This window comes from Sinocyclocheilus rhinocerous, unplaced genomic scaffold (assembly GCF_001515625.1).
Source record: "Sinocyclocheilus rhinocerous isolate Xijiao unplaced genomic scaffold, SAMN03320098_v1.1 scaffold611, whole genome shotgun sequence".
Lineage (NCBI taxonomy): Eukaryota > Metazoa > Chordata > Actinopteri > Cypriniformes > Cyprinidae > Sinocyclocheilus > Sinocyclocheilus rhinocerous.
The window spans coordinates 108,777-121,431 of NW_015623515.1; the positions used below are offsets into that span (position 1 = coordinate 108,777).

General features: G+C 36.9%; 1 protein-coding gene across 1 annotated transcript in view; it reads right to left on the reverse strand.

Annotated features, from left to right (window-relative positions):
* Positions 1-764: 764 nt before the first annotated feature.
* The window catches only part of stim2b (stromal interaction molecule 2b), a 48,388-nt gene continuing 36,497 nt past the window's right edge, over positions 765-12,655 (reverse strand). Inside the window, exons 3-12 of the mRNA XM_016511356.1 lie at positions 11,405-11,516; positions 9,911-10,022; positions 8,867-8,982; positions 7,696-7,873; positions 6,995-7,172; positions 5,205-5,366; positions 4,629-4,729; positions 4,087-4,325; positions 3,199-3,379; positions 765-2,187 (exon numbers count right to left, since the gene is read on the reverse strand). Of these exons, the coding sequence (XP_016366842.1) occupies positions 1,647-2,187; positions 3,199-3,379; positions 4,087-4,325; positions 4,629-4,729; positions 5,205-5,366; positions 6,995-7,172; positions 7,696-7,873; positions 8,867-8,982; positions 9,911-10,022; positions 11,405-11,516 (1,920 nt within the window). The 3' untranslated portion in view covers positions 765-1,646. The remainder of the gene's footprint in view (positions 2,188-3,198; positions 3,380-4,086; positions 4,326-4,628; positions 4,730-5,204; positions 5,367-6,994; positions 7,173-7,695; positions 7,874-8,866; positions 8,983-9,910; positions 10,023-11,404; positions 11,517-12,655) is intronic.

Below are 12,655 nucleotides of genomic sequence, written 5' to 3' on the forward strand. Positions count from 1 at the left end.
AGTTATTTTTGTTTTCTTTGCACACAAAAAGTATTTGTGTAGCTTCGTAAAATTACAGTTGAACCCCTGATGTCACATGGACTATTTTACCAATGTCCTTGCTACATTTCTGGACCTGACAACATTACAGTTGTAATTACTGTATTGCATCAAAAAATATCTTAATTTGTGTTCTGAAGATAAACGAAGGACTTGCATGTTTGGAACGACATAAAGGTAAGTAATTAATGACAGAATTTTCATTTTTGGGTGAACTATCCCTTTAAATTCGGGAGCAAATCCCCTAAATGACAGATTCGTATTCGTATGGAACAGATCTCACTCTTGAAATTGCATTTACTGACACCATGGTAACCATAACAACGTTTTGTCATCTTGCGCATTTGGTATCCTCTATTTTTGACCAAAGTAATATTACAGCAACCAAAGACCGTTATATTCAGTGATTTTAACTAAACCACCGTCAACAGAGCCATGTGTTTTATTTATGTTTGGAAGTCTGCTTTGCAGAGGGCGCTCTTGAAGGGTTGCCAGGTCCCCATATATTATAGCAAAGTTTATTAAGCCTCTTTGGCCTTATTGTTTGGGCTCAGCTCATAAATGATCCAGTTTATTAAGTTAATAAAAGATGCAGGTGCAAGTCGCTATATTTTGGAATGTGGCTTATTTCCAAGATAATGCGTTTGGATGTAAGTTTAATATGGGCTTGTTCTTATTTGTTTTTGTTGTTGTTGTTATTTGTTTAGTTTTTTCTAGCAAGATCTGGCAACACTAAGGAGTCAAAACAGTTGTAAATGTGGTTGTCACTACCTGCATTTTTCAGGATTCAATTTGGTTGTAAAACGCAGTTGTAACTCTTGTAAATTACTAGTGTGTGTACAGAACAGGATTAAACACTAAAACGTGAACTGACAATCTAACTAGGTGACCAATGTGAAGCTGAAAAAAAAAACAGATGCAGTGCAAGTCAAACATCCATCTGAAGCATGTATGTAGGCCAACTTTAAAAACAAAGCGCAGATGGATAGAATACTTGGAAAATAGCACATGAGTAGTATAAGCTACTATTATGTTGCTTTTTTGTGTTTAACAGCCCTTGGTCACTATGAACCTTGGTTGTATGGCAAGAACTATGTAACAGTTCTTCAAAAAATTATTTTGCGTAAAAAACTACAGCATACAGGTTAGGGAAAGTAAATGATGACAGAATTTTCACTTGTGGGTGAACCCTCCCTTTAAGACATATTTCCAGGAAGTCAATTTTTTTTAAGAATTTGGAGATTTGGCGAATTTTGGACTGTTCTGTTTATTCTGTTTTGGTATATTTCCTGATCCCTTCCTGGTGACATCATTAGGGTGCACATTATAGAAAACAGAGACTTAACAGAAGACAGTGAAGAGGCCATGTTCTGCAAAATGTTAACATGACATTTTCTGGCCTTTAAAGGCATATGTGTGAGGCTAAAAAATCACCATAAAAAGGCTTCCAACCCAGGACTCTAGCCAGATGAAGCTACATTCCATTTAAATAAAAAAAGGACAAAGAAACTGAAAACTGTTTTGGCTTCTGGTTGACAGCATCACCCTCATTTATTTTGTTTTAAGGCTTCTTTTTCTCTCCATTTCTTCCTCTTCTCTACTGTTCCTCACAGCTTTTTGCTTTTCTTGAACAAGCTCTTGATCTTGGAGCGTTTTTTCTCTCCGTTATCGCAAGAGTCCTGGGAGGAGGTGGGTTGGAGTTGCTTGGGCTCCTTGATAGATTTGCTTTCTATGTCGAGTGAGCTAATGGAGGGGTATTGACCCTCTGGAGGCGTCCCACCAGCAGGCAGCTGCCCCATGCTGTATGACTTTTCCAGAATGCCATTATAGGCCATAGCTTTGGTGCCAGGGTGAAAGGTTAAACTTTGAGATTCTGGGAGGACGGAAGAGTGGGTAAGGTCAGGAGAGCCCTTGTGAAATGAAGAGGAGTCAAGTGGAGATGAAGGGGAGGATGTGGGAGGAGGTAAGGTCTCCATGGTGACAGTCTGGGCCTCCTGCACCAGGAGAAGAAGTTCCTCGCGAGAGATTTTACGTGGTGGGGTATCCGTCCCCGTAACACATGTACTTTGAACAGAGGGACCAGAGAACTGCTTCCTGCCCAAAGAGGAACTGAGAGAATCTGAATCTGAGTATGTGTCCTGAGGATCTCTGTGTGACAGAAACATTAAAAAACACAAAACGCATAAAAATTATTAATCAAGAAGATACACACGATCAGTCAAATGTTTGAAATAATGAAGATTTTTTAAACTGCTCACCAAAGCGGCATTTATTTGATCAAAAATACAGTAAAACGTTAATATTTTTAAATATTATTGCAATTTAAAAAACTGTTTTAAAATGTAATTTATTCCTGTGATGGCAAAGCTGAATTTTCAGCAGCCATTGGTCATTCTAAATCATTTTTAATATGCCGATTTGGTGCTCAAGAAACTTTTCCTATTATTATAAATATTGAAGACAGTTTTCACTGCCTTATATTTTGTGGAAACTGTGATGCGCTCTCATTCAAAAGTTTGGCTTAAGTACTTTTATCATATAGAAATTCATGGTTTTATTCAGCAAGACCGAATCAGCATTCAATTGATCAAATTTGACAGTAAAAACATTTATAATGTTATTTCTATTCCATAGAAATGCTGTCCACTGAACTTTCTATTTATCTACAAACTACGAAAAAAAGGCATCGCAATTTCCACAAAAAATATTAAGTAGCATAAACTGTTTCCAACGCTGATAATAGTAAGATCCATTATTAATAATTGAACACCAATAATAAGTGACAATAACTGAGCACCAAATCAGCATATTAAAGTGATTTCTGAAGGATCATGTGACACTGAAGACTGGAGTAATGGCTTGCCATCACAGAAATAAATTGAATTTTAAAATATATTCAAGTAGAAAACGGTTATTTTAAATTTCAATAGCATTTAACAATATAACTTTTTTACTGTATTTTTGATATATAAATAAACCTTGGTGAGTTTAAGTGACTTTCAAAAACATTTAAAAAACATTAATCATCATCGAACTTGTGACTGAAACACATTCATAGAAATGAATCACAAATACATGTGATGTTATAAATTAACAAATTACCATGTACAGAATCTTAAATAAATTAATATATACAAAGAAAAGCTGTAGATGACGTACCCCTTCCTTTCTACAGTGAAGAAGATGTGATCATCGTCTCCGTCGGGTCTGTAAGCCAGTGGGGCCGAGGCCATAGACAACAGATCAGGGTCAGGAGAAAGGGACGAGGGTTGAGACATAAGACTTCTGCGAGAACGACAAACACTGCTGTTGCGGGTCAGAGGAGGTCGAATCAAAGGAGCTGTGTAGAAAAGACAAATCTTTATGCACTTACGCATGGTAGGTAAGACTTTAGTTTATGGACCAATTCTCATGATTAACTAGTTTCTTAATTCACTCTTCGCCGAGAGTTTGCTTGATAGGCAATCTGACCAATCATAACGCCGAATCTGCCTTTTTTTCTGACAAATAAACCAGACAGGAGAGCAAATGAACATTGGTGGACTTGAACTTGAAAAATCCCGTGTATGGATGTCTTTCCTTGATTGAAACAAGACACCTTTTGATATTCATTCATGTTTATTCCGTGCTTTAACTAGTAAAGAGGAAAAGATGATCGGTTCATGCGCCACTTGAACTGAGGCGCTACAGCAATCTGTCACAACACATTAAAGAGCCACAAAATTGTCTTTTTTGTGTGAATTTCTTAATATAAAAATAAAATTTGAAAACTGAGACTTTTGGCTCTTTTCCACTGCATGGTACGGCACGGTACGGCTCGGTACGGTGTGTGACGTTAGAGAGCAATTTAGGCATCACAAGCCTATAATGTACAATATAAAAAAAAAGTGTATCCCTGCAATGTTTTTAAATGCATCTGAATGGATTCGACAGAAAAGTTCTTGCACATTATTAAGACATACAGTACATTAGTTAAAAAATTAAGTAATTTAAAGTCAAATTTTCACACCATTTCTCACAATCTTGGGCTTAAAGAGAGGATCTTACAGGTGAACTGTGGAATGATTGGTGGCATGTCCTCATCGAGATCGTCCACCCCGCCAGCGATTGGGTAGGGTGGCACCGACATCCGCGGCATGACCACCCAGCTGTGGTCGGCGTACAGGGAGGCGGTGAGGCTGGGCAGCCCAGAGTTATTAACCACTGGAAAGCCACATAACTTCTCTATTTGCTGCCAGCGGTGAAGACGTTCACGCAAACAGGCTGTGACCTCTGACAGAGCTTTTCTAAAAAGAAAAAGAAAAGCAAAAACACTAATAAGCTTTCATTTAATGTGGGTAACCATTAGCGATTGCATGTGAATTATGTATGCTTACTTAGCCTCAAGTATTTTGTGGTCTACTTCATCCAGCGATGAGCTGTGTGCAACATGGAGGGTACCAAACACAGAGCTCCTCTTCTTCTTGATCTTTTCTGCCTGAAATTTACACAACATGAACACAGAAGCACACAAGTAGAAAAAAACACTAATAAGCTTTCATTTAATGTGGGTAACCATTAGCGATTGCTTGTGAATTATGTGTGCTTACTTAGCCTCAAGTATTTTGTGGTCTACTTCATCCAGCGATGAGCTGTGTGCAACATGGAGGGTACCAAACACAGAGCTCCTCTTCTTCTTGATCTTTTCTGCCTGAAATTTACACAACATGAACACAGAAGCACACAAGTAATGAAAACACAATGATGCTGCATGGAAATGCACCAGTCAGCTCATATGTGATCTGCACATTTGTTGGTTGTACTGAACACAAGCTCATCTCTCGTGCTGCAGTGACTGCTAATTGTTTAGTTTAACTGCTGATGACTCATTCCAGATGCAGATAACAAACGGCAAAACAAACCATGTAGTTAAAAAGTCATTTAACCACATCATTAGAAATCTAAATTAACAGGGGAAAGTTTCAGCTTCATTTTTGTTAGTCACTGAGAGAGAAAGTGAACGAGATGTTTAGGTAGATTTAAACTGAAAATTAAACTTCACTTTTAATGTATAATAGTTGATGCTATGTAAATATTTTCCAAACTATTTGGGCTCCAACTTTAAAATCTGTTGGTAAAAAAGCATTTTCTGCCCTGGCAGGAAGTGTAAACAATAAATCACTCACCTCGTCCTTTGCGACCGTGAGCTGCAGCTCGGCATTCTGTTTTTTAATGTTGTAGTACTGCACTTCCACCTCATGTGTGAGCTGAAGCCACATCTGCAGGGCTTCTGGCACAGACCAATCTGACTGCATCTCCTTCTCTGCTCTCTTCAGTGCCATTCGCACCTGGAAATAGCCAACAAACACAAACACTCTTTGGAACTTGTAATTTATTACTTGTAATGTGGAAGGACAGAAATCACAACTTGAGGAACGATGCATCCATCTAGTGGTGTTTTTACAGAATAGGGCCGTAGTGATGAAAGGCAATAGAAATGCAATGATAAACTGCAGGAATGAATACATTTTGGATAAAAGTAATTAATTACATTTTTTAATGTCTTGATTACTTAATTTTAGGGAATTAATTATTATTAATTCATTCTCATTATATTAATGCTTCTGTTCTGTTTTGAGTCTTAGAGACCCCAAAGTCATTTTAATAGCTTGAGAAAATATATTTAACATTATCATTTTGCTACATAAAATGGTCTATTATTGGTCAGTTATTATGATAGAATTAATTTTAGATTCACACGCTTCATATATGCATCATGTAAAGAAAATAACTGGGATTGGTTGTTTTACATGTCAGATTGCTTACTGTGTAGTCAAAAGTCTGGCTTCCCTTACAAAAACAAGTATACTTCAAGTATAAAAGTATATTGTCCAAGTATACTTTATTTAGGATGTACACTAATATCAATGAACTAGTAGTATACTTGTATATCCTTAACTTTTTGTTTTATCTGTTAAAAAAAAAAAGATTTATTTGTGGCATTTTGCCTTTATTTAGATAGGACAGTGTAATGACAGGAATCGAATTGGGAGAGAGAGAGGGGGGCGGGATCGGGAAAGGTCCACGAGCTGGGATTCGAACTCGGGACGCCCACAGCACAACAGCGCTGTATGTCGGTGCGCTGCCTGCAAGGTTATCACCGCCGTTTGTTTAATCTTTTAATGGATTTTAATAAACTGTTAATGAATTTACAATTTAGAAATTGAATAAAAATAGTTTTATAGAATTTTGTTTGTCAGTGTTACTGACTTATGGATATGTTTTTTCAATGCATACTTTTATCTAAATTACGACCTATTCTCTCAATGTCAAATGCAGAAATGTTAATCCATGCGTTTATGACCTCAAGGTTAGATTATTGTAATGCTTTATTGGGTGGTTGTTCTGCACGCTTAATAAACAAACTCCAGCTGGTCCAAAATGCAGCAGCTAGAGTTCTTACTAGAACGTACACAAGTCAGCAAAATATATAAAACTGTTCTAGTGGTTTTTGGATATTTTAATAAAAAAATCTTACATATTGTGCCTTTAAGGCCGATTCACACCGAGGAAGTATAACAATAACAAGTCCACACCTCAACTATGACCATAACAGCACAGAGGAACGATAGTTCTGGAGTCACTTTCACAAAGATTTTTCTAGCTGAAGGACAATAAATATATTGAGAGCCAATCAGAATCCATTTAGCTTTAAAGAGCTTGGGCATGTGAAGGGGCAGATGACATAACCGCAGCGCAGGCTTACACTTGAAGCATAATATATTTAGAATACTTAGCAAAATATACTTTTCTGAATACTTGTTCAGTATAAGCCAAGTAGACTTAAAGCATACTCTCTTATTTTTAGTTTAAAAAAAGAATACCAGTAGCACACTTTACACAACAGAACATCTTATTTGTAAGGGTTATCACACTAAAGACTAACTAACTCTATTTGATATATACTGGTTCCTACCTGCACTAGTTCCTCCTCTGCATACTTGAGTCTGCTGAGTTCACATTCAGCCCCCTCTCGCAGCTCTCGCAGTCTGCTGGCTTCTCTCTTTGCTCCGTTGATCTCGTCACGCATCTTCTGCTCCAGGTTCTGCTTCTCCACCGCCACCGTCCGGTTCTCCTCCTGAGCCTTTTGCAACCTGATGAAACCACAGAGAAATTTAAGTCACATCTGAAATCTGGTGTGTTGCAATTTGAAATAATAATAATAATAATAATAAAACTCTTTCATAATTTGTTCACCCTCATGTTGTTCCAAACCTAAATGAACAAATATCATCTCAACTCTTTTCCATATAATGAAAGTGAAAGGGCTATAGACTGCCAAGCTCAAGAAAAAAACAAAAGATGTCATATAACATTATGAATGTAATGCCATACTTCAATGACAAGTACTCTCATTGTACTGACGTCACAATGTCATATGGATGTGGATGAAGACGAAAAAAGTCTGTTTTTCACATACAGCTATCTTGCGGCTTCAGAAATTTTAGCGTGAGAGTTGCACGGCCTTTTTGACCTATTGGAGCTAGTCTCTCCTTTTGTGTACCACAGAGAAAGTCGTGCAGATCTGGAACGGCATGAGGGTGAGTAAATGATGACCTCTTCCCTCGAGGGTACAGAATATCTCTCTCACTGTCTGTTATTTGCTTTCTCTCTCACCGGCTCTGTAGCTCTATCAGGCTCTGTTCAGCATGCTGTAGACTCTCCAGATCTTTCATCATCTTGGAGACGTGAATTTTAGACGACTTGTTCTGTATGTATGCAAACCAGCAGCCGCCCACACCAATGATGATTGAAATCATCAAAACAAAGTCCTTCAGCCAGTGATGGTGAGGACCTAGAGGAAGAAGAGAGAAAAAGAGAGCATGTATACCCACTAAACAAGCAAATATTACAATAAAATAAATACTTCTATACATAGCTTTGTGTTAGAAAGTGTCCAAACTTTAGTGATTTCAGTGAGCTGTTAAATGCTGCAACCAGATTCTGGTTGTCAATGAGTCATTTGGACCCACTTTGAGAATGGATTAACCGATTCATTGAAAAGATCTGACTCAAAACGTACAATTAATTAACGGATTATTTCACTGTTTCTCTCATGAAAGTGCCAGTTTTGGTCTGTTTCTCACACTTCTTTGAATTTCGCTCATACACTACACAGTTCAAAAATATAACCTTTTTAAAAGTTTTTGAAAGAAGTGTCTAATATGTTTATGAAGACTTATTAAAATTACAGTAAAAATGGTAATATTATGAAATATTGAGTATTGTGAATTTAAAACAACTGTTTTCTATTTTAATATAGAAGCTTAATTTTCAGCAGCCATTATTCCAGTCTTCAGTGTCTCATGATCCTTCAGAAATCATTCTGATATGCTATTATTATTATTACTATTACTATTATCTTGAAAACAGTTATGTTGCTTAATATTTTTGGAGAAACCATGATACATTTTTTCACCATCTTTTGGCTGAATACAAAGTTCAAAGAACATAATTTACTTATTTACAATGATCAATTTAATGTGTCCTTGCTGAATATTATTCTTAAAATTGTACTGACACCAAACTTTTGAATGGTAATGCAGTCATATTGACTACTTATGACACTTTTGTGTTACTACTGCATTCTTTTTGTACCTTAAAAGCTTCATATCTCAATCATTTTAACAGCACTGAAAAGAGCGACATTATTTGTGACGTACAGTATTATTTGTGTTCCAAAGAAGCAAGGTCATATGGGTTTGAAACAATGTAAATTTTGGGCTAAACTTTCCCTTTACATAAACAATTAAACAAGCCTTATTCCAGCTTAGGTGAATACACTTACGTAGTGGATGTCCGAAGAGCACTGCATCTAACGCTTTTAGATTTAATTTCTGTTTATGTCGTTGGTCTAATATCTTTAGCTGCATTGACATAAATGATGGTTCATTGGCCGCTATTCTGTAATGGAAAGGAAAAACACAGCAGGTCAGGGGGTAAGAATAAACCAAGATCACACTAAATCAGCCAGTTTCAGGTCAGTTTGGGATTTCAAACTTTACTTGGAAATGTTAGAGCTTCCAATAAATCTATCTGAAATGTCTATGAAAATCTTGGGGGTGAAAAACTAATTGCTTTAAAGGTACAATAGGAGATCTTGGAAAATGCTAACTTTAGCCTGATAGCACTGAAAGCGAACGTCCCACCCTTCCTGCAATCGCCGTCCAAAGCCACGCCCCCTGAACGCATTTACACTCACAGACCAGAGACAACATTACTACAATAGGCTACACCAGGTTCCCAATTCCAGCCCATGTTCCGAAGTGAAGTAAAAACAAAAAATGTTTCTGAAGACAATCACCTATTGCTCCTTTAACTGCAAAACACAGTTTATGTGACTATGTGTGTGTGCATGAATGGCAAGTTCAAGCATCTAAGGACTAATTTTAAGTAGTGAGTACTAGATGACTGAAAGATCACATGTGCTGCCACACACATACTAAGCATAGCTGCAGGTGAAAGGTGATCTGCTGCTGTGACATCATTTCATGAGTCATGGAGAAGTGGCCCTGAGGGGAAACTCAACACCCTAAACCTTTCTTTACCCCCAATGCTCATACACATCTTTACTGTCTGTGTACTGACACATCATCACCACTAGAGGGAAGCACTGCTGTTAAAAATTCACAACTGTTGATTTTTTTTTTTACCCTATTCGGTTCTAACACACTTTAACATAAGTGTGGCATAAAAAATATTGCATAAATGAAAAAAGAATGTTTGTGTGAGGCTGTGATAGGTTTAGGAGCAGGAGTATTATAACTAAGTATAAAAACAATGCAAGTCAATGGAAAGTCCATGATGAACAGACAAAAGTGTGTGTATTTACCGAGGTAGCATGTTGCCGTCTACTTTAAACTCTCTGAAGTTTTTTTCGTACTGAGGAAGCTCCACTGACTCTTTCAGCCACTGAACTGCATCCTCCAGTGTCCAGTTGTGCACTGAGAAAGAGAGAAAAAGACTCAAATGAGGGGGGCGAGAAGAAACCTACCAAAAAAAGAATATTAACTTACTTAAATGACAAATTTGTAATTCTTTAACATGTTCTGAACACAAAACTCCAAAAAAACAACAACAGAAAAACAAAAAATATTTATGAGCTCAATGTTCAGTATTCTTTTAATATTTGGCCTTTGGTCAGTGTGTGTACATCAGTAAAAACACAGCAGGGTTTGATTGTGCACACTGAAAAAAAATCACAATTTAATTAAAACTTGAAAAAAATAAAAATAAATCAGGAAGAATGGAGAAAAATATTCAGATTCTGCATTTTTCTATGTAACTTTTGTGACATTGATCAAGTGACCTTGTACAGAAGGTCAGGCGTTATTCCATTGAAGCTTAAGATGCTCTTTGGATCATCGCCACGTTTCACACACACACACACAAAAAAAACTTTAGTCAGGAGAGCCTTAGTCCAGGTCATATCATGGTTTCAATTTCTATCTGACTAGATCTTAAAGCATTGGAAAAAACGACTCATTAGACTTAGATGTTAGGACCCCACTGTACAGTATATTCACCACCACTGTCTGTCGTGATTTTGCCATGTGATCAGACATGTTCCTAGATCAACATCTTTTACTGATCCTGGCACAACATTACTATCCAAAAACACAGACCGATCTCTAACCCTAACCATAATTTATCCCTAAAATTAGAGAGAAATGATAGCCCCAGTGTCTTCAACAGAGCCTGATGCTGTAAGATGACATCACTCCATAATAACACACCATCTTTGTTTAGAGATGTCTGTGTGAGCTTGTTCAATTTAGTGACATCACTCCATTCAGACATCTAATGACATCACTACTAGGAAAACCCAAGACCAAGCACAAATTAAATTCCTGGAGATTGTGTTGAATGTGCTCCATTAAATACTTCACAAATAAAAGATACTTCACCTTATTTCATAATTATGATTTTTTTTTAAGGTTAATGAACTTAACTGATAAATAACAAAAGGTATAGTTACGCATAAATTAATAATAGCTAGCCAATATATACGCACACCTTTCATCAACTGAATTTTATATTTATGGGGCAGGTTGGGATGTAAATAAGTTAAAAAACAGACCTTTCTTGTATTGACTTGACTAGTTTGGGACACATCCTGCTCAGTATTTTCAAATTATTCCATGTTTCTGTTTTTTGCTCTCACATGTAAATAACATGAAATTTTCCTGCCCATTGATGCCTGCAAAATATATCTACCACAGTATAAACAGTACAGCAGAATCTCTACAAGTGAACAACATTTTTTCTGTCTCACAGTGCTGTACACGCCACCCAGCCCACGTTGTCTCTGTCCATCTTTCTTTACCTTCTGATATTTTCCAGCCCCTCCACAGCTCCTCCACCGTGATGTGCTGGTCCTCTCGGTGAAGATTACTGTGTTTATTGGTCTGGTGCTGCTTCATGTCCTCTATGATAAACTGCAGAAGAACAACAGGATAACATTACTGCTCAGACCACAGGAAAATGACTTCTTAAGAAGTAGTTCATGCCATATCATGTTTTATTTGCCTTCGGGTTACAGGCAACTCTATCAGAGGGTTTACTGGTTTCAAAAATACCTTTTAATATAATGCAAATATTTATAATGCAAAAAGGACACTAGAGAAACATCACATTTGAATGTAATATCTGTCGCCTTACATGACATTAATTCATTCTGCAGATGCTTTTAACCAAAAAACTAACAAATGACGAAAAACAAAAGTGATTAATCATAATCAGACAACAACATTTGTAGAGCCACAATGCAATTTCAAAAGATGACCAGAAAAATACATAACTAGAGCAGAGTTTTATTGCACAATAAAGCTATTCGAATATGACAAGCATACTATATAAGCGTGAAGCTCTCTGTGGTCAGGTCTGTGTATCTCTCTTGTGGTTCTGCATATTTGTGTGCTGCACATACATGATGAAAAATGTCATTTTGTTAAACAGCGTTTTTTTTTGTCCCTTCTGTTTATGAATTATGTTGCTATGCTCATACTCATATCCAACAAATGAGGGACAAGACATCTTTAAAGTCTCACTCACACACACACATTCAGGAATCTGCTGTGTCCTGAAAGAGGACACCAACTTTCAGTGGCTGTAAGAAGGAGAAATTCTTGGGCCTCTTCTCGAAACACTTCTTGAGCCCAGGAGCACCTGCCATCACCAGAAACAATCCTCAAAACATACGTCACATCCTCACTAAAGTCAAAGAGAGCTGAGTAGCAAAAAACAGAGAAGTAAAAAGAGAAAATAAACAGTATCTTCACTTTCAATCTTGAGTTTGAAGGAAATGGTGAGGGCCACTAGTGACATCTGTATATGTTTACTATGGACAAACCAAAAGACTTACTACCTCTTGTGTAGTGGATGTTACTATTATTTTAACAGGCTAATGGCAACTTTTTGTATTTTTTATACAATTATTAACTTGTTTACTTCCAGCTGCAATAAACTGTAAAAAATAACTTAGGTAGTAAGTGATCCATGCAGTGTATGTCAGCAGTAAATTAAACAGAGAGGTGCATTGTGGGATCACTTTTGAGTAGTGTCAGTTTGCATAAAA